Genomic DNA, 26,855 nt, shown 5'->3' with positions numbered 1-26,855 from the left:
CATCTGATTTTGTTATGTCACTTTAAGGGAGTACAGTTTCCTTTCTTACGTTACGGACGTGAAGCTGAAACAAGGTCACACAGGTTCGAAAGTGAATAATATCAAAAACAGGAAGTGGGGTAATTTTAGATATTCTTCCTAAAAACGAATGTGTAAAAGGTAAAAATCCCCCAAATTTCATTAGAAACATTATTTGTGTTGCCTAAAAACTAAACAGAATTGCACAATAAAAGGGTGAATTTAAAGAAAATAGCAACACGTTTTTTTTAAATAATAAGACAAATACAATTTAATTAACTCACCTGCATTGAACTCAGGTTACTTTTCCACATTTTGACAAAAAGTACCAGAGACTTGATGATTACAACAATAAAACTAACTTTATTTTGAAAATATGAATGCAAAACAGGAATTAGAGTCATTTCAACAATCTCCCTAAAACCAATTTGAATTTAGTAAAAAGGTAAAAATACCCGAAGTTTCATGAAGTGGATTAATGACAAAACATTGCATGACTGGCACATCCTGCATAACACGATAACGACTGCAGCGCCTCTAAGTAGGCTCAAGTCCCGCCTCCTCTACAACAAGGCAGCACAAGAGATGCTCAATTCCACCTGAGGACCTCTCCAGAGATGCATGGTTGGCGGCTGCTTGGAAGCAGGAGTGGGAGATAGCCGGGCCCTCCCACATCCATCGCTACTTCTGGGACCCAGGAGATGGCGCCATAGGAGGAGACGACCTACCACGCCGGGAATGGACCACACTAAACCGTCTACAAACTGGGGTCGGTCGCTTCAAAACATCAATGAAGAAGTGGGGCCTGGCAGACAGCGCTGCATGCGAGTGCGGTGACCCTGAACAGACTGCCGAACACATAATCACCACCTGCCCTTTATATAGACCACCCTCGGAAGCCAGCCTCTTCGACTTAGGACCAGAGATGCGGGCATGGCTACACGACACCGAGTTGGACCTCTGACGTTACACGAAAGATTTAACCACAAAAATAAGAAATTAATTGTGAATTAAATAAACCCCAAGAAAACAAAAAATGTAATGATAAGACAGACTCACCTTCAATTAACTCAGGTTAATCTTACATTAAGCTGAACAGGAAGTGACCAAAAAGCACAAAAGAATAAGAAACTACCAAAATACAACTACTATATTTTAACAGACTGAACTATGGATAATCAGAAAGAGGATGTGAAGCTGAAAATGAGGAAAGTAAAGAAATATCAGAAACAGGAAGTGCGTTCATTTTAAACTGTTCAACCTAAAAACCACATGAGGCTTAGCTTGACCCTGGATTCAGAGGGACAGGAGGTGAAAAGGGGTGGAGGAGGGTTGCGTCGAGTCACCTGAAATGACAGCTGTGATAGGCTTGTGAGAATAGAGCGAAGTGATTGGTTAAGCTGGGGAGTGACGCCCCCGATCACTTATTGAGAGGAGAGAGAGTAGTAACATGGACATAGTAAATGAATGAGTAAAGAAGGTTTTCCTGGTTGAACTTGCGCTGAGCTTCATAAAAATAATAATAATAAATAAATACATTAAAAAATCTAATTAATTAATAAATAGTTAATTGAAACAAATGGGATGATAAAAATACATTAAAACAATTTCTATAATAATAATAATAGGATTAACAAAATCATGGGATAAAGGAAATTCCCTGAGCATATGTATTAGTTTATTTAAATATAAATTATATATGATATTGGTGGTATTTTAAGAATGATGCTATATTAAAAAGACTAAAATAAATAGATTTAATTAATTAATTAATACATAAAAAAAATACAATTTAAAATAATTGATAGAAATATAATTTCTAAATATGAACACAAAGAATTATATAAGATAAATAATAAAAATACAATCAATAAATAATAAAATAAAAAATAAAATGTAACATTTAATTTATAATAATTAACAAAAAAGTCAAAGTAAAAAATAAATACAATTACAGCAAAAACATAAATGACATACTAAACCAGGAGATTAAGGGAAAAGCCCTTGTAGTGGAGTAAAAGTACAACGTAGCATAACATGTAAATACTCAAGTAAAGTACAAGTACCTCAACATTGTACAGTTTACTTAGTTACTTCCCACCTCTGGTTGACAGTATGCTGATTATATTATTATTTTAATGAACAATAACATATTTCTTGTAGGCCTTTTAGTTTAAGTGATAAAACGTCTCTTTGGACACAGTCTTTTTCAGGACATTTTTAACTAATTGTACTTCCAAAAAGCAGTGGGGGCCTCTATGACGCTCACATATCTGGGTTATAGTATGGACTATTCATTATGGAGTATTCAGTATTTAGTATTCAGTATGGAGTATTGAGCAGGCTGTGAGATCTTTGGAGCAACAGAAGGCTTTTTCAGTGAAACGGTGGCGAACACAAAGACTATAATGAGCTCCTTGTCTGTAAACTCGCGTCACATGACCACAGCCGTGCTGATTTCCCAGCAGCCTGTTCACTGGCTCTCTTCATTTTGTTATTGTTTGTGTTTGTGTGAGAGGATGTTGTTCCTAAACTCATCGGGGCTTCTGTCATGGGGGAACATTTGAACATTTCAGTCACAACTTGCTGACTAACAGCTCTGAGTAAAGAGAGGTTTGGTGAGGTGGAGAATTGAAGTCACATTTGGAGGTTCTTCTACTTTATTTCCTGTTACTTTTTACTTTATTCAACATCCTGCTCACCCTGTCAGCTGTCAGTGTTTTCTCTACTTTAAAGAGTTCTCTCCTGCTGATGTTCAGGTGTATATCAGTATGTAGTGTCTCTACTTTAAAGAGTCCTCTCCTGCTGATGTTCAGGTGTATATCAGTATGTAGTGTCTCTACTTTAAAGAGTCCTCTCCTGCTGATGTTCAGGTGTATATCAGTATGTAGTGTCTCTACTTTAAAGAGTCCTCTCCTGCTGATGTTCAGGTGTATATCAGTATGTAGTGTCTCTACTTTAAAGAGTCCTCTCCTGTTGATGTTCAGGTGTATATCAGTATGTAGTGTCTCTACTTTAAAGAGTCCTCTCCTGCTGATGTTCAGGTGTATATCAGTATGTAGTGTCTCTACTTTAAAGAGTCCTCTCCTGCTGATGTTCAGGTGTATATCAGCATGTAGTGTCTCTACTTTAAAGAGTCCTCTCCTGCTGATGTTCAGGTGTATATCAGTATGTAGTGTCTCTACTTTAAAGAGTCCTCTCCTGCTGATGTTCAGGTGTATATCAGCATGTAGTGTCTCTACTTTAAAGAGTCCTCTCCTGCTGATGTTCAGGTGTATATCAGTATGTAGTGTCTCTACTTTAAAGAGTCCTCTCCTGCTGATGTTCAGGTGTATATCAGTATGTAGTGTCTCTACTTTAAAGAGTCCTCTCCTGCTGATGTTCAGGTGTATATCAGTATGTAGTGTCTCTACTTTAAAGAGTCCTCTCCTGCTGATGTTCAGGTGTATATCAGTATGTAGTGTCTCTACTTTAAAGAGTCCTCTCCTGCTGATGTTCAGGTGTATATCAGCATGTAGTGTCTCTACTTTAAAGAGTCCTCTCCTGCTGATGTTCAGGTGTATATCAGTATGTAGTGTCTCTACTTTAAAGAGTCCTCTCCTGCTGATGTTCAGGTGTATATCAGCATGTAGTGTCTCTACTTTAAAGAGTCCTCTCCTGCTGATGTTCAGGTGTATATCAGTATGTAGTGTCTCTACTTTAAAGAGTCCTCTCCTGCTGATGTTCAGGTGTATATCAGTATGTAGTGTCTCTACTTTAAAGAGTCCTCTCCTGCTGATGTTCAGGTGTATATCAGTATGTAGTGTCTCTACTTTAAAGAGTCCTCTCCTGCTGATGTTCAGGTGTATATCAGCATGTAGTGTCTCTACTTTAAAGAGTCCTCTCCTGCTGATGTTCAGGTGTATATCAGTATGTAGTGTCTCTACTTTAAAGAGTCCTCTCCTGCTGATGTTCAGGTGTATATCAGTATGTAGTGTCTCTACTTTAAAGAGTCCTCTCCTGCTGATGTTCAGGTGTATATCAGTATGTAGTGTCTCTACTTTAAAGAGTCCTCTCCTGCTGATGTTCAGGTGTATATTAGTATGTAGTGTCTCTACTTTAAAGAGTCCTCTCCTGCTGATGTTCAGGTGTATATCAGTATGTAGTGTCTCTACTTTAAAGAGTCCTCTCCTGCTGATGTTCAGGTGTATACCAGTATGTATGTACTTTAAAGCAGTGGTTCTCAACTGGTCAGGCCTCGGGACCCACTTTTTACTTGGTCAATACATCGCGACCCAACATTTTGAAGCACTCAAATCTATTCAACAAAATATCGTGCTGTAATATATACGCTTTTGAGCATACAATATTAATAAAAGTGAAGTACAGTGCATATATCCCTTATATCCCTTCACAGAACTAAAGTATGCTTTTAAAAAAGGTTTAATGAGATGATGGAATCAAAGCTGAACTATATAAAAAGGCACACATGCTGAAACCCAACCCCAGCAGGGGGGTCTGGGGGATTCTCCCCCAGGAGATTTTTAGAAATACTAACATAAACTACGCATTCTGGTACACTCTGAGAAGAAAATCGGGCCTTCAAAATAAAAGTTTGAGTTTTTCCCCAAAAAAAAAAAAAAAAAAAAAAAAAAAAAAATTTCAACTTTTTTTTATTCACTCACACATCCGCGACCCACTCTAAACGGGTCCGCGACCCACTTTTGGGTCGCGACCCACCAGTTGAGAACCACTGCTTTAAAGAGTCCTCTCCTGCTGATGTTCAGGACTGTCTCACAGGTTTATTGACCCAGCATGCACCTGGGGTTTATTGACCCAGCATGCACCTGGGGTTTATTGACCCAGCATGCACCTGGGGTCTGGTATTGTAGAGTTGTTGAATCAACAGGTTTTAAGTAGCTGTTGAGACTCGTCCAACTCTCTCTGTTTTGATTCACTTTGAACTCCTGCTGCAGCTCGTTTGGTTTGAATACATGTCCAAATATTTTGTGGGAATACTTCAGGTTAAAAAAAAAAATATATATATAATAAATAAATAAAATAACAACCATTGTATGATCATAATGCATTATTGACGTCAAAGAAAGAGTTATTTCAAGATGTTAAATTAAATGTAGACGTCAGATAAAAGCCCCGAAGGTTTCATGCAGCCCTCTTTAATAACAGATGTTTAAAACCAGATGTGCTCAGTGAAGTGTTTTGTCCTCAGCAGCTGGTTTTCAGTATACCCTCTTCTGAATCCTCCACGTGACCTACTTTAGGAGCATATTTCTAATTCTCCACACACACACTTTCTGGTTGTGTTTGTGTTGCTGAAGCCTGAGAATGAAGGGAACAGAAAGTGTGTGACGGAGTGATGTCATCTGCAGGGAAGTCCCTCTGATCTCAGTTCATCATTTCAACAGAAAACCAGTTGAATAAAGAATCAGAAGGTTTTACAGAAGGGTGTGACTGTGTGTGGAAACGTGGGTTAAAAGAGTTTAAATTTGACTTTAATAAATTCAATGTTAGGAAATGTAAAGGGTGGATTGGTTAGAGGTCAGGTATATACAGTACACTATAGGTACATGAATAAATACAAAGTAATATCAATAATAAAGAAATGACAAATAATAACATAGATAATAATAATTTAAAAAAACGTACTAATTACCCTTAATATCAACCCTTAATAATCCCACCATACTTCTATTTTGTTTGGAGTATGCTGTGTTTCTACAGCATGTGGTATCTGAGGGGGTGTTGGTTGACATGGACCCAGTAGGGGGGTTATTTAAGGGTACTGGGGGAGGGGGGGGGGGGGCGGTAACTGATCCTTCAGCTGGTGATTATAAGAGTGCAAAAAGCTGTGTGTGTGTGTGTGTGTGTGTGTGTGTGTGTGTGTGTGTGTGTGTGTGTGTGTGTGTGTGTGTGTGTGTGTGTGTGTGTGTGTGTGTGTGTGTGTGTGTGTGTGTGTGTGTGTGTGTGTGTGTGTGTGAGTCGTGCAACACATGGAGGAAGTTTCACAGAATTACTCAAACTATGGCTAAGAAAATACCAATGGAAACAAATTCAGAGGTAAATGGTGTACTTTTCCTCCACTACATGTATTTAATACCTTTAGTTACTTTACAGATGTGGATGAATGATGTGAAATATAATCAAGTGTTAAATCAAACTTTAGTTCCACCTGGAGTAAATTCACAAGCTACCCTGCAGTATACAAAGTCATTCAAACTAGCTGCACCTTTACCAGCTTTGAGAACACTTTAATGATCAATCATTATAAAACATATCATATATATTATTCTGAAATGGACCAATCTGCACAATGACTACTTTCACTGTCGCTACTTTCACTATATTTTGATGATAATACTTTTCTACTTTTACTTGAGGAACATTTTGAATGCAGGACTTTTACTGTAACAGAGTATTCCTACACTTTAATGTATCAATAATTATAAAACATATCATATATATTATTATTATAGTCTATCAGTGGCCATGGTGGTTGTAGAGCCTAACCTAAGCTGTGTTTAGCTTCTTTATTATGTTAAACACTAAAGCAAACAATATCATATATTTATGTTGATAAAAGTATGTTTATAAATGTCAAAGTTTGATGTAGATATTTTTGCAGCGCACATGTTTTATAGTACCTCAATTTATTGTACGAACAGTATTAATCTTATTATCATCTTCTAGTGTTTAATTATCTCGTGGAATAAATGGATTAATAGAAGGATTAAGCAACGTTAAAATATCTCACTATAAAAACATCGGTGTTGAAAGCTGCCGGTTAAAGTCTAAAGGACACCAACATCCGCCCACACTGACAAACAAACACACGCAGACACACGCATTGACAAACACACATAATGAGAGGAAAACCAGACCAAACGTTTCCAGAATAATCTGACAGTGAGACGGTTTTTCAGTGCTACTAAAGTGCAGATTTCTTAATAAACTCAGTGCTAATGTGTGTGTGAATGTGTGTGTGTGTACAAAATATGAAGAGTGGACAGTTTGGTGTGTGTACGTGCTACTGAAGTGGAGAAAGGTAGAGAAATTGGAGCAAAGTTGAGCATTTTATGGAAAAAAGTTGTAATATTTGGAGGAAAGAATAAAAAAATGGTGGTGCAGTATTTAATTTAAAAGGTTTTTAAATGTCTTAATAAAAAAACAGCACGGTCCCATGACTTCACGTCACCACCGCTAAGCTAAAGGAGGCTAATGTTGGGCTATAAAGGAACTACAGCACGGTCACATGACTTCACGTCACCACCGCTAAGCTAAAGGAGGCTAATGTTGGGCTATAAAAGAACTACAGCACGGTCACATGACTTCACGTCACCACCGCTAAGCTAAAGGTGGCTAATGTTGGGCTATAAAGGAACTACAGCACGGTCACATGACTTCACGTCACCACCGCTAAGCTAAAGGTGGCTAATGTTGGGCTATAAAGGAACTACAGCACGGTCACATGACTTCACGTCACCACTGCTAAGCTAAAGGAGGCTAATGTTGGGCTATAAAGGAACTACAGCACGGTCACATGACTTCACGTCACCACCGCTAAGCTAAAGGAGGCTAATGTTGGGCTATAAAGGAACTACAGCACGGTCACATGACTTCACGTCACCACCGCTAAGCTAAAGGAGGCTAATGTTGGGCTATAAAGGAACTACAGCACGGTCACATGACTTCACGTCACCACCGCTAAGCTAAAGGAGGCTAATGTTGGGCGTGATGACGTTTAGTCGTCTCTTTTAGACACACTGTTAAAATACCTTCCCTCCACAGTTTGAAAACCTTCTCATTAGATAATAAATAAAACCACACGTTTGATGTTTTGAGTCACTTCTCTTTATTTCCTCATCTTCACTTATTCATCACCGTCGCTATTCAGTTCAATCTTAACGCCCTCGCCTTCAGCGCAGTATCCTGCAGACAGAGAGAGAAACAGTGAGATCAGTTATCTGTGAAATCTCTGTTTCATCGTTTAATCAGGTGATTTTAAAGCACCGTTCTTGGAGTCGTAGATGAACTGTGGTTCTCCGGAGAACCCGAGGCAGCTCGCCTGCTTCTTGAAATCGTCAAAGTCCGAGTCCTTCAGGGTCGCCTCTCTGCCTGCAGACAGAAAAACAGAGACGCTTTAATACCTGACTTAAGGAAAGGATTTCAGCATGACTTCTACTTTTATTAAGTTTTTAAAACAAGCATGATTAAGTACTTTTAAGTCTAGAGTAATCCATCTATCTATCTACCTATCTATCCATCCATCCATCCATCCATCTATCTATCTATCTATCTATCTATCTATCTATCTATCTATCTATCTATCTATCTATCTATCTATCTATCTATCTATCTATCTATCTATCTATCTATCTATCTATCTATCTATCCATCCATCTATCCATCTATCCATCCATCTATCCATCCATCCATCTATCTATCCATCCATCTATCCATCTATCCATCCATCTATCTATCTATCTATCTATCTATCTATCTATCTATCTATCTATCTATCTATCTATCTATCTATCTATCTATCCATCCATCCATCCATCTATCTATCTATCTATCTATCTATCCATCCATCCATCTATCCATCTATCTATCTATCCATCCATCCATCCATCTATCTATCTATCCATCCATCCATCCATCTATCTATCTATCCATCCATCCATCCATCCATCCATCCATCCATCTATCTATCTATCTATCTATCCATCCATCCATCCATCCATCTATCTATCCATCCATCCATCCATCCATCCATCCATCTATCCATCCATCCATCCATCCATCCATCCATCCATCCATCCATCCATCCATCTATCTATCCATCCATCTATCCATCTATCCATCCATCCATCTATCTATCTATCTATCTATCTATCTATCTATCTATCTATCTATCTATCTATCTATCTATCTATCTATCTATCTATCTATCTATCTATCTATCTATCTATCTATCTATCTATCTATCTATCTATCTATCAGGTGTATAAGCTGTAAGATTCTCTTGGTCTAAGGGACATTACACTATAGACTGCTTTGATGCAAGGTAATGTGTCTCTTATGGTGCTGTACAGCAATATAATATTTGACTTCAACCATCTCTGTGTCTGTGTTTTATTGATTTCTCTTCGTCTTATTCTTTAATGTTGTGAGTGTTACATCGGATCCACGACAAGGGTTAGGTTGAGGTTAAGTAATAATACATTATTATTTCCTGTCATGCTTCCTACCTAACAGATAGACGCAGCGCAGGTTGACCTCCTCCGCTGTCACCGTGATGTTGATCTTCAGCAGCTTGACCACGGTGTCCATGTTTTTGGCCGTGGTGTTCATGCTGAGGACCAGACATCCATCACAGCCCGGCAGCAGGTGGAAGGTGGTGGAGAAGACGTTCCCCACTGAAAACAGACAGGAGAATACCTGATTACACAGGTGAGACACAGAGCTATGCAGGAAACTGAGGCTGTACCTGGGATACATCAAAGATTCAAGATTCTCAGCAAGGAGCTCAGGTCAGAAGAATTTCATATCTCCACTTCTCTCATAGCTATGTGCATATGACAATAAAACCTTTGAATCTTTGAATTTGAATGATCCGTCAGCATGCTAACAGGCTCACAATGCTCCATCGCTTCTCTTTGGATAACTGGACTTAAAATCACACTGTACTTTTTACATTTATTTATTATGGTCTCGAGTTAACTTGTATTATAAATGTGAGCACTGTGGACCTTTGTCTTTCCTTCTGGCAGTTTCAGTCGCCTAAAAGAAATGTCAGATTGTGAAACTCACCTGACGCTGAGGCTGTGTCGCCCTCAATAGTTATGTTGGCAGTTGTTGACATGCAGGTACCATTCCTGAGGAGAAAGAGGAGGAGGTGAGTTTATCGCTGGGTCTAAATCATAGACTGTATATATAAAGGTCTGAATGTCAATATGAAGAAACTTGATGTGTTCAGAGCACGAGAACTGAGATGTATTTCAAATCAGGAGAGGATTCACTGATTAATCAGAGTATCATCTGGAGAGCTATTGAATTGGGTTCTACAGAATCAGAATCAGATTCAGGTTTATCACCAGGTAGGTTGACACATACGAGGAATTTGACTTGGTGCATACATAAAAGTAAAACGAAAATGAAAACCACAGATAGAGAACTATTATACTATATAATTAAAATGATAAGAAATATAGTAAATGATCTTGGTTTTTCCTGGTATTTGTTATTATATTTTGCATGAGTGCAGATGCTCACAGTTTGTCCTCGTGGACTAAAACGATCCCCTTGGGGTCGGACGGAGACGGGCTGATGTTCCACCAGGAGCTCTCCATGTGCTTCATCATGGCGCCAAACGCTGCATTATCTGAGTAACCCACCAGGAGGTGGGACCTGTTGTACATCTACACACACACACACACACACACACACACACACACACACACACACACACACACACACACACACACACACACACACACACACACACACACACACACACACACACACACACACACACACACACACACACACACACACACACACACACACACACACACACACAATTAACCCTGCCCCTAAAAAGAGAGGATAAGGGCCACATGTGAACCTTTTTGAGGTTTGACCAACAGTGCATTTTTTTTGTTTGGTTCAAACTCAAAATGTATCGAAAAAGTTGGAAGTCTGAAAAAAAAGTCAGAAATCTGAAAAACATCTGGCCCTGATCCTCTGCAATAGATGTTTAGAATAATTTGTCCATACATGTGGACTTCTTGTTGGGCTGCTTGTGTTGTGAGAAATATGTATTTTATTTTTTATTGTGCATAAGTGTTTTAATTATTACCAGGGTTGGGAGGGTAACTTTAGTTAATAACCTGTTACTAGTTATCTGTAAAAGTGTCACAATATAAAGGTAATTTTACCTGATCACTTTACCTGAATATAAAATGCAATACAAAGACATTTATGGGAATATTTCATCAACCTGCATTCAGCACATTCAGGCAGTAGCCTAAACACAATGAAACACATGAGCACATACTACAGTTTAAAAAGCAGAAATAAAATCTGAGCTCCGTTTTAGTTTTATTCACAGTTTTGCACATTGAACATTTTAAAAAACATTTCGGAAAACTTGAAATACAAATAATAATTGTCCTTAGAATCCACTGAAGTGTCATTAGTGTTTAACCCTGTTCACCTGTAGTGTAACAGGTGGAAAGTAACACACCACTGCAAGTACATTTTGTACTTAAGTGCTGTTTTGTACTTTACTTGAGTATTTCAATTTAATGCTACTTTATACTTCTACTGTACATATACAAATATGCTGATATAGTATAATGCAGTACTGTACTAATAAACGATACAGTATTTAAAGTATATAAAGTTGGTCCACATTGAGAAAACTACAAAACTAAAATTGCGGTATTAAAGGCGGATAATAAAATAACCTTAATAATATTACTGTTAAGATATATAAGTGAAATTATTCTGCACTTTATATTATTCTGAAATAATGTACGTGAAGTATATGTTGATACTCATACTTTTGCACTTTTACTTTTAGTGGAGTACTTTAAGACCATATTATTTGTACTTTTACTTAAGTTAAGGTTTCTGAGTACTTCTTCTTACAGTGACTAACGGTGAATAAAGGAACCAGAGGGGGGTCTTACCATGGAGGGGTCAGCCAGAGAGAGAGGCGTCACCAAGGGCTGGCATTCTTCAGGAGTCAGAGCCCAGCTGCTCAGAAACAGCCCGGATACCAGCAGGAGACCTCGGAGACACATGATGCTAACCATGCTAAAGATGCTAACGATGCTAACGAAGCTAACGGGAAAGCAACCTACGACTGAGCCTCAGCTGCTCAGCCTTTTATAGCAGCTCATTGGTTTCCCAGTATTAACATTTTTCTGCACAGTCATGCTTGTGATATTTGACCCTGTTTGTCCATGAATGATTCACTGATAGTTAAACAGAGACTGACTCCTACTGCCATACTGCTGAAAATGTCAACATTCACATTTTAACTCATATTTTACAAACGACAGATTCTGATGCTGCCTTTAACGATAATCTGCTCAAATATTGTAGAGTAACCCTTTAAAAACTCTACTCATAAGCACTACCATAATAACATATTAACACAGAGTCCCACGATTTAATAATAAGACTTATTAAACGGCTTGGTTGAATACTTTATTCTGATTGGTCAGTTTGGACATTCCAGAGGTTGTTAATTCTCGCTAACAGACTGTTGCTAAGGAAAATACACTGTTGCTAAGGAGAACAGAGAGTTGGAGAACAGACAGTTGCTAAGGAGAACAGACTGTTGCTAAGGAGAACAGACCGTTGCTAAGGAGAACAGACTGTTGCTAAGGAGAACAGACTGTTGCTAAGTAGAACAGACTGTTGCTAAGTAGAAAAGAGACCTAGTCCGATCGACTTCACATGTTTTCAGCATTATCTAAAGGGTTTAAGGATCAAAACGTTATAAATCTTGATGAGCATGACAATGGTCCAGCTGATTTTTGTACAGAAGAAGAATACAGTTTTCACTTTTTTATTTCCTTCATGATTGTTCCTGTCTTCAGAACTACATCTTAATGGACTCCTCTTCAGTACAGAAACCTGCAGATAGAGAAACATAAATCAGTTATATATTATCTAAATATATATTCCTTAGATAGTTTAATCAGGTGATTTTAAAGCACCGTTCTTGGGGTTGTAGATGAACTGTGGTTCTCCGGAGAACCCGAGGCAGCTCGCCTGCTTCGTGAACTCTTCCAGGTCCGAGTCCTTCAGGGTCGCCTCTCTGCCTGCAGACAGAACCAGGAGATAATGAACCCAGAACCTCAGATACATCATTTACACAATCCAGAAGTAGAGGAGCTAAAATGAGCACAGACTCAACGGCAACTTCAATGCTTTACTTTTTAAGGTTTTCCACTTTTACTTGTAGAGTCTTGGTGTTAAAACTCAGGTAAAGAATATAAATACTTCTTCCTCCGTTGTGTTTTATGTTGACAGAATCTGGAGATAATGAAACCTCAGTTAAATCCTTTCCAATACAAAGGGATGTAAAGCAGTTAAAGTAAGCACAGACTAAGCTACCTACCCATCAGGTAGAGAGCTCGGAGGCTGATCTCCTCTCTGTTCTCACTGGGGATATTAAGCTTTTCAAGCGCCAGGTCAAAGTGTTTGACGGTGCTGTTGACGCTGGTGACCGTCAGACCGTTGCCGCCCGGCAGAATGAGCATCGTCGTGCTCATGTTGATGACTGAGGACAGAAACAATTTTATAAGATAAGATAACATAAGATAAGAAGTACTTTATTGATCCCAATTTGGGAAATGTTTGCGTTTCAGCAGCATAAAAAGACAATGCATTGTCAGAGTCTCAGAGTTAGTTTGTCTCATAACTGTAAGTGTTTGTCAGTATATCTGAAATGACTAGGTTAGCTACGTTAGCTAGCTAGCTTACAGCAGATCTTCAGTAACATCAGAAGGAGTCATGTGATCACATTGTTAAAATAAGACCATAACATTTTTTAGGTAAGTTTCCAACAACAGAGACAGTTAAAATCACGTAGTGAGTATTTTTAGGGCCGATCCAGAACTGGTTGAGTCTTTTATAGTTTAGCAAATACTTCAGAGTAGTAATCTTTTTTACTGGGGTGTAATTTCCTCTTCATTAGCGTTTTGTATTTGCAGCGTTTGGTTTCTGCAGCTTTTAGTAAACGCTGCGCATGTTTCCTCAAGTTGCTGAATGTTTTCTAAATGCTGCATGTGTTGTCAAGTTGCTGAAGATGTTTCTTCATGTGGAACATTTGGGTTTTTATAGCTGCATCCTTTCTGAAGCTGCAGCACGTTTCTCTTTATATACAGTCTATGGCAGGGGTGGGCAATTATTTTTTACAAGGGGCCACTTCAGAAACTCGAGCTGTGTTGGGGGGCCGAATCAAAAATAAGTTGAACTTAATTCTGCTCAATATACCAATACTGAAAAGGTGTTTTACAGTATGTTAAAGATAAAAAATGAATCAGCTTTATACAAAAAGAAATGAGTGCTTTTGATTTTTGTTTTTCAGTTAATTTTACTTGTTCAGTGAGAAAAATCCAGTCTGTCTTGGGCTTGAACAAGTGCACGGAAATCTGGTTCAATGTCTGAGGTGGATATGCGAAGGACAGCTGAGAGGTGATCATCAGTGATAGAGGATCTGTATCTGGATTTGTTGAACTTCATCACTGAGAATGTCTGTTCACATATGTAGGTAGATCCAAAGAGGACCATCATCTTCTGAGCACGTCTCCTGATGTGTGGAAAGTTCTCCTCTTTCAGGGAAGAGTAAAACTCAGGCAGTGAGACTGACCTAAAGTGCTCTGACAGAAGTGTGTCAGACTGCAGGTCAATGAGTTCAAGCTGAACATCACTGGGTGCATCATCCACATGGCATGTAAATGGGGAAAAGATCATGTTCAATTTATTCTCAACTGTTTTGAAGTCTTTAAATCGCCTTGAAAACTCACCATGCAGTGCTTCTAACATGGATGAGTACCTCTGGAGGTGATCAGCTGATGGTCTGGCTTCCTTCAGTGTTGGCAAGTGCGTGAGAATGTTGTCCTCCATTTGGCTTGAGAGAAGCGTAGGAAGATGAGTAGCTGGGCAGTGTCACGTACATCGCAGCTCTCATCCAAAGCCAAGGAAAAAAAGTCAAAGTTGACCGCTCTGTTCTGCAGCTGAAGCTCCAGATTTCCCGCGATGTCCTCAATCCTCCTCGTAACAGTGCGTCGGGAGAGCGGCACTTTCTCATTTCACTTTCGCAGAGTCCAACAAACACTCCTTAATGAACTCTCCGTCCGAAAACGGTTTACTTTTTTTTGCAATTTTGTGGGATAAGACATAACTTGTCTTGACAGCTGCATCTCTGGATGTGGAATGTTTTGTGAAAATGTGTTGTTGGCTTTGCAGCTTAGCTAGCAAAGCATCCGACCCCTTTTGCCCGCTCTTCCTCAGACAGGTTCTTGTATTTATCTGCGTGTTTGGTAGCATAGTGGCGACTCAAATTGTACTCCTTGAACACAGCAACCTGCGCACCACAAACTAAACACACAGCTTTACCTTTCACTTCTGTAAATAAATACTTAGCGGTCCATGTCTTGTTGAAAACGCGGCATTCAGTATCGATCTTTCTTTTTTTGCCCTTAGCGGACATTTCGAGGACTAGCCGGCCAGCATCACTCGTAGCTGTTCACGGCATGCGCGTTTACGTAAATAAATAAAAAAAACAGCAGCGCCCTTTTCAAAATAAAAGCAACACAGTTAGAAAAGTATTTACGCCATGCAAGCAATACAGCTGTGTTGCTTTTATTTTGAAAAGGTTGCTGTTTTTTTTTATTATGTTATAATTTATGATCAACCTCACACGGGCCGGCCAAGGCCGGCCAACGGGCCGGATGTGGCCCGCGGGCCGTAAAATGCCCACCCCTGGTCTATGGTTTCGCCTGATGTTCCTTACATGACACTGATGCTGTGTTCCCGTCAAAAGTGACGTTGACAGTTTCTCTCGAGAGAAGACAGGTTCCATTCCTGGGACAAAAATTAGGAGGAAGAGTTATGTAAACAATAATTATATTAAGAGGTATAAAATGAGGTCACAAATATTTGTTGTGCTTTTTGCAAAGGAGCTGATAGTTGAATGAACTATATTAATTAAATTAAAAATATTATATAATAATCATTTTTTTAAATACATAGGCTGTCTTCAGGCTTACTTTTTATGCCTCAAACTGCATAAAAATAGGTTTAACAATGAAGCAACACCCCTGGTATTATCTGCATAGTGGTGGATTGGCTGTCACGGTTAGGATATGTGCATTCTTTTATAAAGTTGTTTTTCTGCAGCTGCACAGTGTTATCCACTCACAGTTTGTTAAACTGAGACATGAAGACCCCGGAAGGTGAGTCAGTGACATTCATCCAGGCGCTCTCCAGGGTCTTCAGGATGGCTTTAAACACATCGTTATCGTTGTAACCGGCGAGGATATATGACCGTCCGTACATCTGAAGAAACATCAAACATCACATCTTTAGAGTACGAGGTAAGGCTTTAAACTGAACCCAGTCATCTTCATCAGAGTCTCGTTTACTTTATATCTCTCCAATGTATTAACTATTTTATGCAGTTTTGGACAGTTATGAAAGCATTTATTTGACCATCATGCAGGTCCAAAGGGGGTTTCAGTGGGCGTACAGTTTTATATCAATGTTTGTCCATTAATGATTCACTGATAGCTAAACACAGCCTGAACTTGGACATACTGATATCCAAACCTTCATCATTTCATGGAGTTATGGCTAAAAGATGGGGTTTACCAACCAGTCGATCAGTGGTCCAATTCCACCCCCTCCAGTTCACATGGGGAAGTGTTCTTGGACAAGATACTGCACCTTAAATACCTCCTGTAGACATGTCTGTGGTATAAATGTATGATGCTCACCATTCTACTTCTCTGATGGCTCCCACAGGATTGTTGACATCCACCTGGATCCATCTTCTTCTTATTTACAGACACATGCATTCTCCAGCATCTGGACTAGCTACGTTGTAAATGTATTATCTTTATAATGTACACACAACATCTATTGTCTGGCTGTCCTGGAGAGGGATCCTCATATGTTGCTCTCCCCGAGGTTTATAACGTTAACTGGTGTGTTTCTATCACTAACTAGTGTTTCTATCATTATCTAGTGTTTCTATCATTAACTAGTGTTTCTATCACTAACTAGTGTTTCTATCATTAACTAGTGTTTCTATCATTAACTAGTGTTTCTATCACTAACTAGTGTTTCTATCATTAACTAGTGTTTCTATCTTAAACTAGTGTTTCTATCTTTATCTAGTGTTTCTATCATTAACTAGTGTTTCTATCTTTAACTAGTGTTTCTATCATTATCTAGTGTTTCTATCATCAACTAGTGTTTCTATCATTAACTAGTGTTTCTATCATTAACTAGTGTTTCTATCTTTAACTAGTGTTTCTATCATTATCTAGTGTTTCTATCATTAACTAGTGTTTCTATCACTAACTAGTATTTCTATCATTAACTAGTGTTTCTATCATTAACTAGTGTTTCTATCACTAACTAGTGTTTCTATCATTAACTAGTGTTTCTATCTTTAACTAGTGTTTCTATCACTAACTAGTGTTTCTATCATTAACTAGTGTTTCTATCTTTAACTAGTGTTTCTATCTTTAACTAGTGTTTCTATCATTAACTAGTGTTTCTATCATTAACTAGTGTTTCTATCATTAACTAGTGTTTCTATCTTTAACTAGTGTTTCTATCATTATCTAGTGTTTCTATCATTAACTAGTGTTTCTATCACTAACTAGTATTTCTATCATTAACTAGTGTTTCTATCATTAACTAGTGTTTCTATCACTAACTAGTGTTTCTATCTTTAACTAGTGTTTCTATCTTTAACTAGTGTTTCTATCTTTAACTAGTGTTTCTATCACTAACTAGTGTTTCTATCATTAACTAGTGTTTCTATCATTAACTAGTGTTTCTACCATTAACTAGTCTATCACTGGTGGGCTAATGTTCGGCTGTAAAGGAACTACAGCACGGTCACATGACTTCACGTCACCACCGCTAAGCTAAAGGTGGCTAATGTTGGGCTATAAAGGAACTACAGCAGGGTCACATGACTTCACGTCACCACCGCTAAGCTAATGGTGGCTAATGTTGGGCTATAAAGGAACTACAGCACGGTCACATGACTTCACGTCACCACCGCTAAGTTAATGGTGGCTAATGTTGGGCTATAAAGGAACTACAGCACGGTCACATGACTTCACGTCACCACCGCTAAGCTAATGGTGGCTAATGTTGGGCTATAAAGGAACTACAGCACGGTCACATGACTTCACGACACCACCGCTAAGCTAAAGGAGGCGTGATGACGTTTTGTCGTCTCTTTTAGACACACTGTTAAAATACCTTCCCTCCACAGTTTGAAAACCTTCTCATTAGATAATAAATAAAACCACACGTTTGATGTTTTGAGTCACTTCTCTTTATTTCCTCATCTTCACTTATTCATCACCGTCGCTATTCAGTTCAATCTTAACGCCCTCGCCTTCAGCGCAGTATCCTGCAGACAGAGAGAGAAACAGTGAGATCAGTTATCTGTGAAATCTCTGTTTCATCGTTTAATCAGGTGATTTTAAAGCACCGTTCTTGGAGTCGTAGATGAACTGTGGTTCTCCGGAGAACCCGAGGCAGCTCGCCTGCTTCTTGAAATCGTCAAAGTCCGAGTCCTTCAGGGTCGCCTCTCTGCCTGCAGACAGAAACACAGAGACGCTTTAATACCTGACTTAAGGAAAGGATTTCAGCATGACTTCTACTTTTATTCAGTTTTTAAAACAAGCATGATTAAGTACTTTTAAGTCTAGAGTAATCCATCTATCCATCTATCCATCTATCTATCTATCTATCTATCTATCTATCTATCTATCTATCTATCTATCTATCTATCTATCTATCTATCAGGTGTATAAGCTGTAAGATTCTCTTGGTCTAAGGGACATTACACTATAGACTGCTTTGATGCAAGGTAATGTGTCTCTTATGGTGCTGTACAGCAATATAATATTTGACTTCAACCATCTCTGTGTCTGTGTTTTATTGATTTCTCTTCGTCTTATTCTTTAATGTTGTGAGTGTTACATCGGATCCACGACAAGGGTTAGGTAGAGGTTAAGTAATAATACATTATTATTTCCTGTCATGCTTCCTACCTAACAGATAGACGCAGCGCAGGTTGACCTCCTCCGCTGTCACCGTGATGTTGATCTTCAGCAGCTTGACCACGGTGTCCATGTGTTTGGCCGTGGTGTTCATGCTGAGGACCAGACATCCATCACAGCCCGGCAGCAGGTGGAAGGTGGAGGAGAAGACGTTCCCCACTGAAAACAGACAGGAGAATACCTGATTACACAGGTGAGACACATGCCCCTTTCACACCGGCGCTTTTCCAGCTCCTGCTCGGAGCTAGAGCCTGAAAAGCGCCGGTTTTTCCTGTTCACACCGCAGCGGCGGCGCGTCATAGCTCCGGAATGCGGTTCACTTCCAGCTCCAAAAAATTGTCGGTCCAGAGGCAAGAGCTTCAGAGCTATGACGCGGCGTCGCTTACGTCTCTTACGTCGAGGCGTGCAGGAAACCTTACTTTGACCATCCGTTCGCTGTTATTGATCATTGTGGAGATACATGGGCTGTACAGGTTGTCATGTCCGACTATCACAAGTAGAATCATAATGAAAAATACGCCGGTAAAATGTGCCTGTAGAAAACGGCTTAGCAAGTAGTCAGTTTAGCTTCGGTTGCTATGCTAACATCACCCATGTTATACCAGAGAAACTTTCATAACAGCGTTGTGATGCCAAACAGCGTCAATTCAGACTGACACACATTCACTTAAGGGGAACTGGGGATATGTATCAGCTGCTTGTGTGACAGTCAGACAGTGAATACTTTAGAGCCGTGTGAGCTAACCCGGAGCTAACGGGAGAATAAACTCCCGTGGAAGAGCAGCCAGCACTGCAGCGGTCGGTAAATGCCGCTGAAACACATTAATAAACAATGAACCACGGCACTCTGGAGAAAAGTATAAGGTTGGAGAAGTCGTTATTTAATTTAATCTGGCTTCGTATGATTAAAAGCAACACGATCATCGACCCGACGCAGTCCCCGGCCCGTTGTTGTTGTGGGAGATAATCAGCGACGTAAACTGTGACGTCATGACGCAGCAGCGGCAGCTCTGGGCAGTGTGAACAGAGCGGGAGCTGAAAAGGAAAACCGGAGCTGAACCAGAAAAGCTCTCGCTAGGAGCTAGAAAGGGAAAAGCGCTGGTGTGAAAGCCGCAACAGAGCTATGCAGGAAACTGAGGCTGTACCTGGGATACATCAAAGATTCAAGATTCTCAGCAAGGAGCTCAGGTCAGAAGAATTTCATTGCCATTTCTCCACTTCTCTCATAGCTATGTGCATATGACAATAAAACCTTTGAATCTTTGAATTTGAATGATCCGTCAGCATGCTAACAGGCTCACAATGCTCCATCGCTTCTCTTTGGATAACTGGACTTAAAATCACACTGTACTTTTTACATTTATTTATTATGGTCTCGAGTTAACTTGTATTATAAATGTGAGCACTGTGGACCTTTGTCTTTCCTTCTGGCAGTTTCAGTCGCCTAAAAGAAATGTCAGATTGTGAAACTCACCTGACGCTGAGGCTGTGTCGCCCTCAATAGTTATGTTGGCAGTTGTTGACATGCAGGTACCATTCCTGAGGAGAAAGAGGAGGAGGTGAGTTTATCGCTGGGTCTAAATCATAGACTGTATATATAAAGGTCTGAATGTCAATATGAAGAAACTTGATGTGTTCAGAGCACGAGAACTGAGATGTATTTCAAATCAGGAGAGGATTCACTGATTAATCAGAGTATCATCTGCAGAGCTATTGAATTGGGTTCTGCAGAATCAGAATCAGATTCAGGTTTATCACCAGGTAGGTTGACACATATGAGGAATTTGACTTGGTGCATACATAAAAGTAAAAAGAAAATGAAAAACACAGATAGAGAACTATTATGCTATATAATTAAAATGATAAGAAATATAGTAAATGATCTTGGTTTTTCCTGGTATTTGTTATTATATTTTGCATGAGTGCAGATGCTCACAGTTTGTCCTCGTGGGCTAAAACGATCCCCTTGGGGTCGGACGGAGACGGGCTGATGTTCCACCAGGAGCTCTCCATGTGCTTCAGGATGGCGCCAAACGCTGCATTATCTGAGTAACCCACCAGGAGGTGGGACCTGTTGTACATCTACACACACACACACACACACACACACACACACACACACACACACACACACACACACACACACACACACACACACACACACACACACACACACAATTAACCCTGCCCCAAAAAAGAGAGGATAAGGGCCACATGGGAACCTTTTTGAGGTTTGACCAACAGTGCATTTTTTTGTTTGGTTCAAACTCAAAATGTATCGAAAAAGTTGGAAGTCTGAAAAAAAGCTGGAATTCTAAAAAAAAGTCAGAAATCTGAAAAACATCTGGCCCTGATCCTCTGCAATAGATGTTCCAAATAATTTGTCCATACATGTGGACTTCTTGTTGGGCTGCTTGTGTTGTGAGAAATATTTATTTTATTTTGTATTGTGCATAAGTGTTTTAATTATTACCAGGGTTGGGAGGGTAACTTTAGTTAATAACCTGTAGTTATCTGTAAAAGTGTCACAATATAAAGGTAATTTTACCTGATCACTTTACCTGAATATAAAATGCAATACAAAGACATTTATGGGAATATTTCATCAACCTGCATTCAGCACATTCAGGCAGTAGCCTAAACACAATGAAACACATGAGCACATACTACAGTTTAAAAAGCAGAAATAAAATCTGAGCTCCGTTTTAGTTTTATTCACAGTTTTGCACATTGAACATTTTAAAAAACATTTCGGAAAACTTGAAATACAAATAATAATTGTCCTTAGAATCCACTGAAGTGTCATTAGTGTTTAACCCTGTTCACCTGTAGTGTAACAGGTGGAAAGTAACACACCACTGCAAGTACATTTTGTACTTAAGTGCTGTTTTGTACTTTACTTGAGTATTTCAATTTAATGCTACTTTATACTTCTACTGTACATATACAAATATGCTGATATAGTATAATGCAGTACTGTACTAATAAACTATACAGTATTTAAAGTATATAAAGTTGGTCCACATTGAGAAAACTACAAAACTAAAATTGCGGTATTAAAGGCGGATAATAAAATAACCTTAATAATATTACTGTTAAGATATATAAGTGAAATTATTCTGCACTTTATATTATTCTGAAATAATGTACGTGAAGTATATGTTGATACTCATACTTTTGCACTTTTACTTTTAGTGGAGTACTTTAAGACCATATTATTTGTACTTTTACTTAAGTTAAGGTTCTGAGTACTTCTTCTTACAGTGACTAACGGTGAATAAAGGAACCAGAGGGGGGTCTTACCATGGAGGGGTCAGCCAGAGAGAGAGGCGTCACCAAGGGCTGGCATTCTTCAGGAGTCAGAGCCCAGCTGCTCAGAAACAGCCCGGATACCAGCAGGAGACCTCGGAGACACATGATGCTAACCATGCTAAAGATGCTAACGATGCTAACGAAGCTAACGGGAAAGCAACCTACGACTGAGCCTCAGCTGCTCAGCCTTTTATAGCAGCTCATTGGTTTCCCAGTATTAACATTTTTCTGCACAGTCATGCTTGTGATATTTGACCCTGTTTGTCCATGAATGATTCACTGATAGTTAAACAGAGACTGACTCCTACTGCCATACTGCTGAAAATGTCAACATTCACATTTTAACTCATATTTTACAAACGACAGATTCTGATGCTGCCTTTAACGATAATCTGCTCAAATATTGTAGAGTAACCCTTTAAAAACTCTACTCATAAGCACTACCATAATAACATATTAACACAGAGTCCCACGATTTAATAATAAGACTTATTAAACGGCTTGGTTGAATACTTTATTCTGATTGGTCAGTTTGGACATTCCAGAGGTTGTTAATTCTCGCTAACAGACTGTTGCTAAGGAAAATACACTGTTGCTAAGGAGAACAGAGAGTTGGAGAACAGACAGTTGCTAAGGAGAACAGACAGTTGCTAAGGAGAACAGACCGTTGCTAAGGAGAACAGACTGTTGCTAAGGAGAACAGACTGTTGCTAAGTAGAACAGACTGTTGCTAAGTAGAAAAGAGACCTTGTCCGATCGACTTCACATGTTTTCAGCATTATCTAAAGGGTTTAAGGATCAAAACGTTATAAATCTTGATGAGCATGACAATGGTCCAGCTGATTTTTGTACAGAAAAAGAATACAGTTTTCACTTTTTTATTTCCTTCATGATTGTTCCTGTCTTCAGAACTACATCTTAATGGACTCCTCTTCAGTACAGAAACCTGCAGATAGAGAAACATAAATCAGTTATATATTATATAAATATATATTCCTTAGATAGTTTAATCAGGTGATTTTAAAGCACCGTTCTTGGGGTTGTAGATGAACTGTGGTTCTCCGGAGAACCCGAGGCAGCTCGCCTGCTTCTTGAACTCTTCCAGGTCCGAGTCCTTCAGGGTCGCCTCTCTGCCTGCAGACAGAACCAGGAGATAATGAACCCAGAACCTCAGATACATCATTTACACAATCCAGAAGTAGAGGAGCTAAAATGAGCACAGACTCAACGGCAACTTCAATGCTTTACTTTTTAAGGTTTTCCACTTTTACTTGTAGAGTCTTGGTGTTAAAACTCAGGTAAAGAATATAAATACTTCTTCCTCCGTTGTGTTTTATGTTGACAGAATCTGGAGATAATGAAACCTCAGTTAAATCCTTTCCAATACAAAGGGATGTAAAGCAGTTAAAGTAAGCACAGACTAAGGTACCTACACTGTAAAAAAAAAAATTGTAAAAAAACGGAAATTTTCTGGCGACGGGGGCGCCAGAAATGTCCGTTAAAAAAAGGAAAAAAACTGTAAAATAAAATACGGAGATCACATTTTTTGCCCAAAAAAAACTGTAATTTTACAGGAAATCTTTTTCTTTTAACATATATTAATTGTTAGAATAGAGTTATACACCTCTAGAAAAACTGAATAAATATTTTTTTAAATGATCAAAAAAAGCTGAAAGAAAGAAGATTAGTTGTCATTTGAAAAAATACCATAAATTCAAGATTCAAGGCTTTATTGTCATTTGTACATTAGCTTCAGTGTAGACATGGCAATGAACAACTGAAGTCACAGGCTCCTCCAACAGTGCAACATATATATAGAACATAGAACAAATAAAACAGAATAGAAATAGTGCAAGTAGAGTCTATATGCAAGTAAACGGAATATGATTGCACTGCCGTACCAGGCCGTGATGCAGCCAGTCAGGATACTCTCTATGGTGCACCTGTAGAAGATGCAGAGTATCCATGTTGAACTTCCTCAGCCTGCAGAACAATTACATCATAATGTCCAGGGACTTTTCACACGGAGAGAAAACATACACATGTTGAGAGGAAACTGCATTTTTTTTAAAACCACCCATTCGAACAAATTCCAAACTTCATTGCATCACAACAGAAGGTGTTCATCTGTGGAATAACTGTAATGATGAGCTGAAATACTGTGCAACTTTATCTAAACTAAAACTCTTATTTAGAAACCAAATCCTGAATGGTTCCGAGCAGGACCTGTGAAGTTGACGATGATGACGATGACCCAAACTTGTATTTTCATGAACAATGTACGCTGGGGGGGGGGGGGGGGGGGGTAGGACCAGAAACGTTTTTAAGCTAAAATACGATAAATATTATTGTTTGTTTTGTTTCTAACATGTTCAATAAATTGACTAATACAATTTTGTTTTTAAAGAGCCGCTGTTTTGGTGATGGTGTTAGTGTGATGAGTCCATGTCAGGTCCTCAGTGATGAGTCAGGTCCTTAGTGATGAGTCCATGTCAGGTCCTTAGTGATGAGTCAGGTCTTCAGTGATGAGTCCATGTCAGGTCCTCAGTGATGTGGACCCCGAGGAACCTGAAGCTTTTGACTCTCTCCACCGTAGTCCCATTGATGGCGATGGGGGCGTGTCCCTCTCCCTGCTGCTTCCTGTAGTCCACAATCAGCTCCTTGGTTTTGCTGACGTTGAGATGGAGGTTGTTATCCTGGCACCAAGATGTCAGGTTTTCGACCTCTCTGTACGCCGTCTCGTCGCCGTCGGTGATCTGGCCGATGACGGTCGTGTCGTCAGCAAACTTCATGAAATCTAAGACCATTTACATGTAAAACACAAAGTAAACATGTCATTTTACTTTGCAAAAGCCCAAGTTTACATTAACTGTCCGATGTTTTGTAGAAAAAAAATCACAAATATATACGATATATTATTGAAAATAATATACATCACAAAAATAAAAACAATAAATAAAATATATTTTAAGTAATAATAAAGCAGAATAGACCGGCAATGAAACATTTCAACATTTAACAATAGCCAACATTTTGTTCAAAAGATAACAATTATAAACACTAAAGAAATCTACCAGTTATGTGCGTGCGTGTGTACATGACCATGTGTGTGTTTCAACTCTCTCCATTCAGTCAGCGACGTTTGTAATTAATGAATGCACCTTTATCTTTATCGAGTGCTGTTTTTGTTTGTATTCCTTCCTCTCCACTCTAGTCCCATTGTCCGGATTGATCTTGAATAGGCACCTGTTAAGACAGAAGTACACTTACATTTAGTGTTTAATTACACATTCTGTGGATGATACAGCCATTAATTGTCTTTACAGTTATACAGCTTGAAGTCAAAGGGCAATGCTACTCTTAAATGTACTTTTCATTAACTGCTATGATCATATCTGTACATTTAAAGCATTGGTTTGAATAGATTTTGTTATATAAAGTCGTCACTTGGCATCACTATCACACTGGACAGTATCGCAGCAGGTCTGTAAACAGGAGCAAGCGGTCACTTGAAGATTTGGGTAGCTACGAGTCCCATCTTGAGAGGTTTGTGTGTAACTGGGGCAGATGAGGTGCGTGTCAGTAGCAGAGTGAGCGGTGTAAAAGCATCGTAGTTAACCGAAAGAAGTTCTAATGTGTTTGTTCACTGCAATAATACCAGGTTTTCTTTTGTTGTCGACAAAGGGCCCTCTTTCCGTCATTTTCATTGAGCTGAAGTAAACATACCACCGATTGGCTAAGAGTGAGTTTGAGCTTTTAGGGAGGAGCCAAAGCACACCACTGCAAAGGAAAGGGGTACGCTGAATTTACAACCCAAGACAAAACGAGAGCATAATGCGAAACAGAATGCAGCACAATAATCTTTTTATCTCGATTATCTTGTATTGTCAGGAGCACTTATCGTGTGTCAGAAATGTGCACAATCCTCTACTCTGTGGTTTAAGATGGAATTACTTAATTACAATTCAAGTCTTACCTCTGCAAGAACTCCAGGGTAGCTCCCAGTTCTGAGCGATAACTGATGTTGAGGCAGTAATATGCTGCAAACATCAGCATCAGGGCGTCAACAACATTCAGGACACTGTCACTGACGATGGTCCTCTGCTATCATGTACTGTCCAGCTGTCAGGGGAGAACTCCCTTAAGGTACACAACAGGAAAAAGTTACAAAACATTTATAAATCCAAAAAATATTTAGTGCAGATTGTTTTTTTTATTTTACTGGTGATCACATGGCCAATTGTATTTTAGGAATGATCAGCTCCTGCAGCTTTCTTTTCTTTCTTAAGTGTTTCCTAATGTTAACAGTGTAGAAAATGTCACATCAAAAGGGATAGTTTGGGTGTTTAAAGTGGGGTTTTATAAAGGTACTTATCCATAGTCAGTGTATTACCTAGAGTAGATGATGGCCGGCAGGGGCGGACTGGGAAACGGTGGACCTCTGTCGCCTGTCAGCTTAACTTCAATGATGCCGTTTAAAAACAGCAAACCGACCCGGCCGTTCGGTGATTCTACAGATGGTCAGTCCGCCCCTGCCGGTACCGAAGTGGGCCGAGTGGCCCGACCGGCCCATCGGGATTCGTCCCGAACGTCCCGATGGCCAGTCCGCCACTGATGGCCGGGATGCCCCGAGCTTGGAGATGCAGACAGGAGCAACCACCTGGAAGCAAAGCAATGTACTGCTCTGGACAG

General features: G+C 39.3%; 2 protein-coding genes and 2 long non-coding RNA genes across 4 annotated transcripts; all 4 read right to left on the bottom strand.

Moving 5' to 3' along the window:
• Positions 1-7,843: 7,843 nt before the first annotated feature.
• Positions 7,844-11,917, bottom strand: LOC117484818 (saxitoxin and tetrodotoxin-binding protein 2-like). The gene is made up of 6 exons (XM_034133251.1): positions 11,712-11,917; positions 10,291-10,436; positions 9,829-9,893; positions 9,267-9,434; positions 8,026-8,130; positions 7,844-7,944 (listed from the first exon to the last, which is right to left on the bottom strand). Exons 1-6 carry the CDS (start codon positions 11,835-11,837, stop codon positions 7,886-7,888), a joined length of 669 nt encoding a protein of 222 aa, XP_033989142.1. The 5' UTR covers positions 11,838-11,917; the 3' UTR covers positions 7,844-7,885.
• Positions 11,918-18,095: 6,178 nt separating this feature from the next.
• Positions 18,096-22,348, bottom strand: LOC117484817 (saxitoxin and tetrodotoxin-binding protein 2-like). The gene is made up of 6 exons (XM_034133250.1): positions 22,155-22,348; positions 20,788-20,933; positions 20,326-20,390; positions 18,843-19,010; positions 18,278-18,382; positions 18,096-18,196 (listed from the first exon to the last, which is right to left on the bottom strand). Exons 1-6 carry the CDS (start codon positions 22,278-22,280, stop codon positions 18,138-18,140), a joined length of 669 nt encoding a protein of 222 aa, XP_033989141.1. The 5' UTR covers positions 22,281-22,348; the 3' UTR covers positions 18,096-18,137.
• A 469-nt stretch (positions 22,349-22,817) lies between these two features.
• Positions 22,818-23,506, bottom strand: LOC117484814. The gene is made up of 3 exons (XR_004556170.1): positions 23,412-23,506; positions 23,193-23,297; positions 22,818-22,945 (listed from the first exon to the last, which is right to left on the bottom strand). It is a non-coding gene; the product is annotated as an uncharacterized LOC117484814 (long non-coding RNA).
• A 1,415-nt stretch (positions 23,507-24,921) lies between these two features.
• On the bottom strand, positions 24,922-26,283 carry LOC117484812. Its single transcript, XR_004556169.1, has 3 exons — positions 26,140-26,283; positions 25,325-25,409; positions 24,922-24,960 (listed from the first exon to the last, which is right to left on the bottom strand). It is a non-coding gene; the product is annotated as an uncharacterized LOC117484812 (long non-coding RNA).
• Between the last annotated feature and the right edge of the window lie 572 nt (positions 26,284-26,855).

The sequence above is a fragment of the Trematomus bernacchii genome, unplaced genomic scaffold (genome assembly GCF_902827165.1).
Source record: "Trematomus bernacchii unplaced genomic scaffold, fTreBer1.1, whole genome shotgun sequence".
In the NCBI taxonomy this organism is placed as follows: domain Eukaryota; kingdom Metazoa; phylum Chordata; class Actinopteri; order Perciformes; family Nototheniidae; genus Trematomus; species Trematomus bernacchii.
The sequence above is the reverse complement of the archived record's forward strand: the minus strand, read 5'-3'. Positions and strand labels throughout refer to the sequence as shown.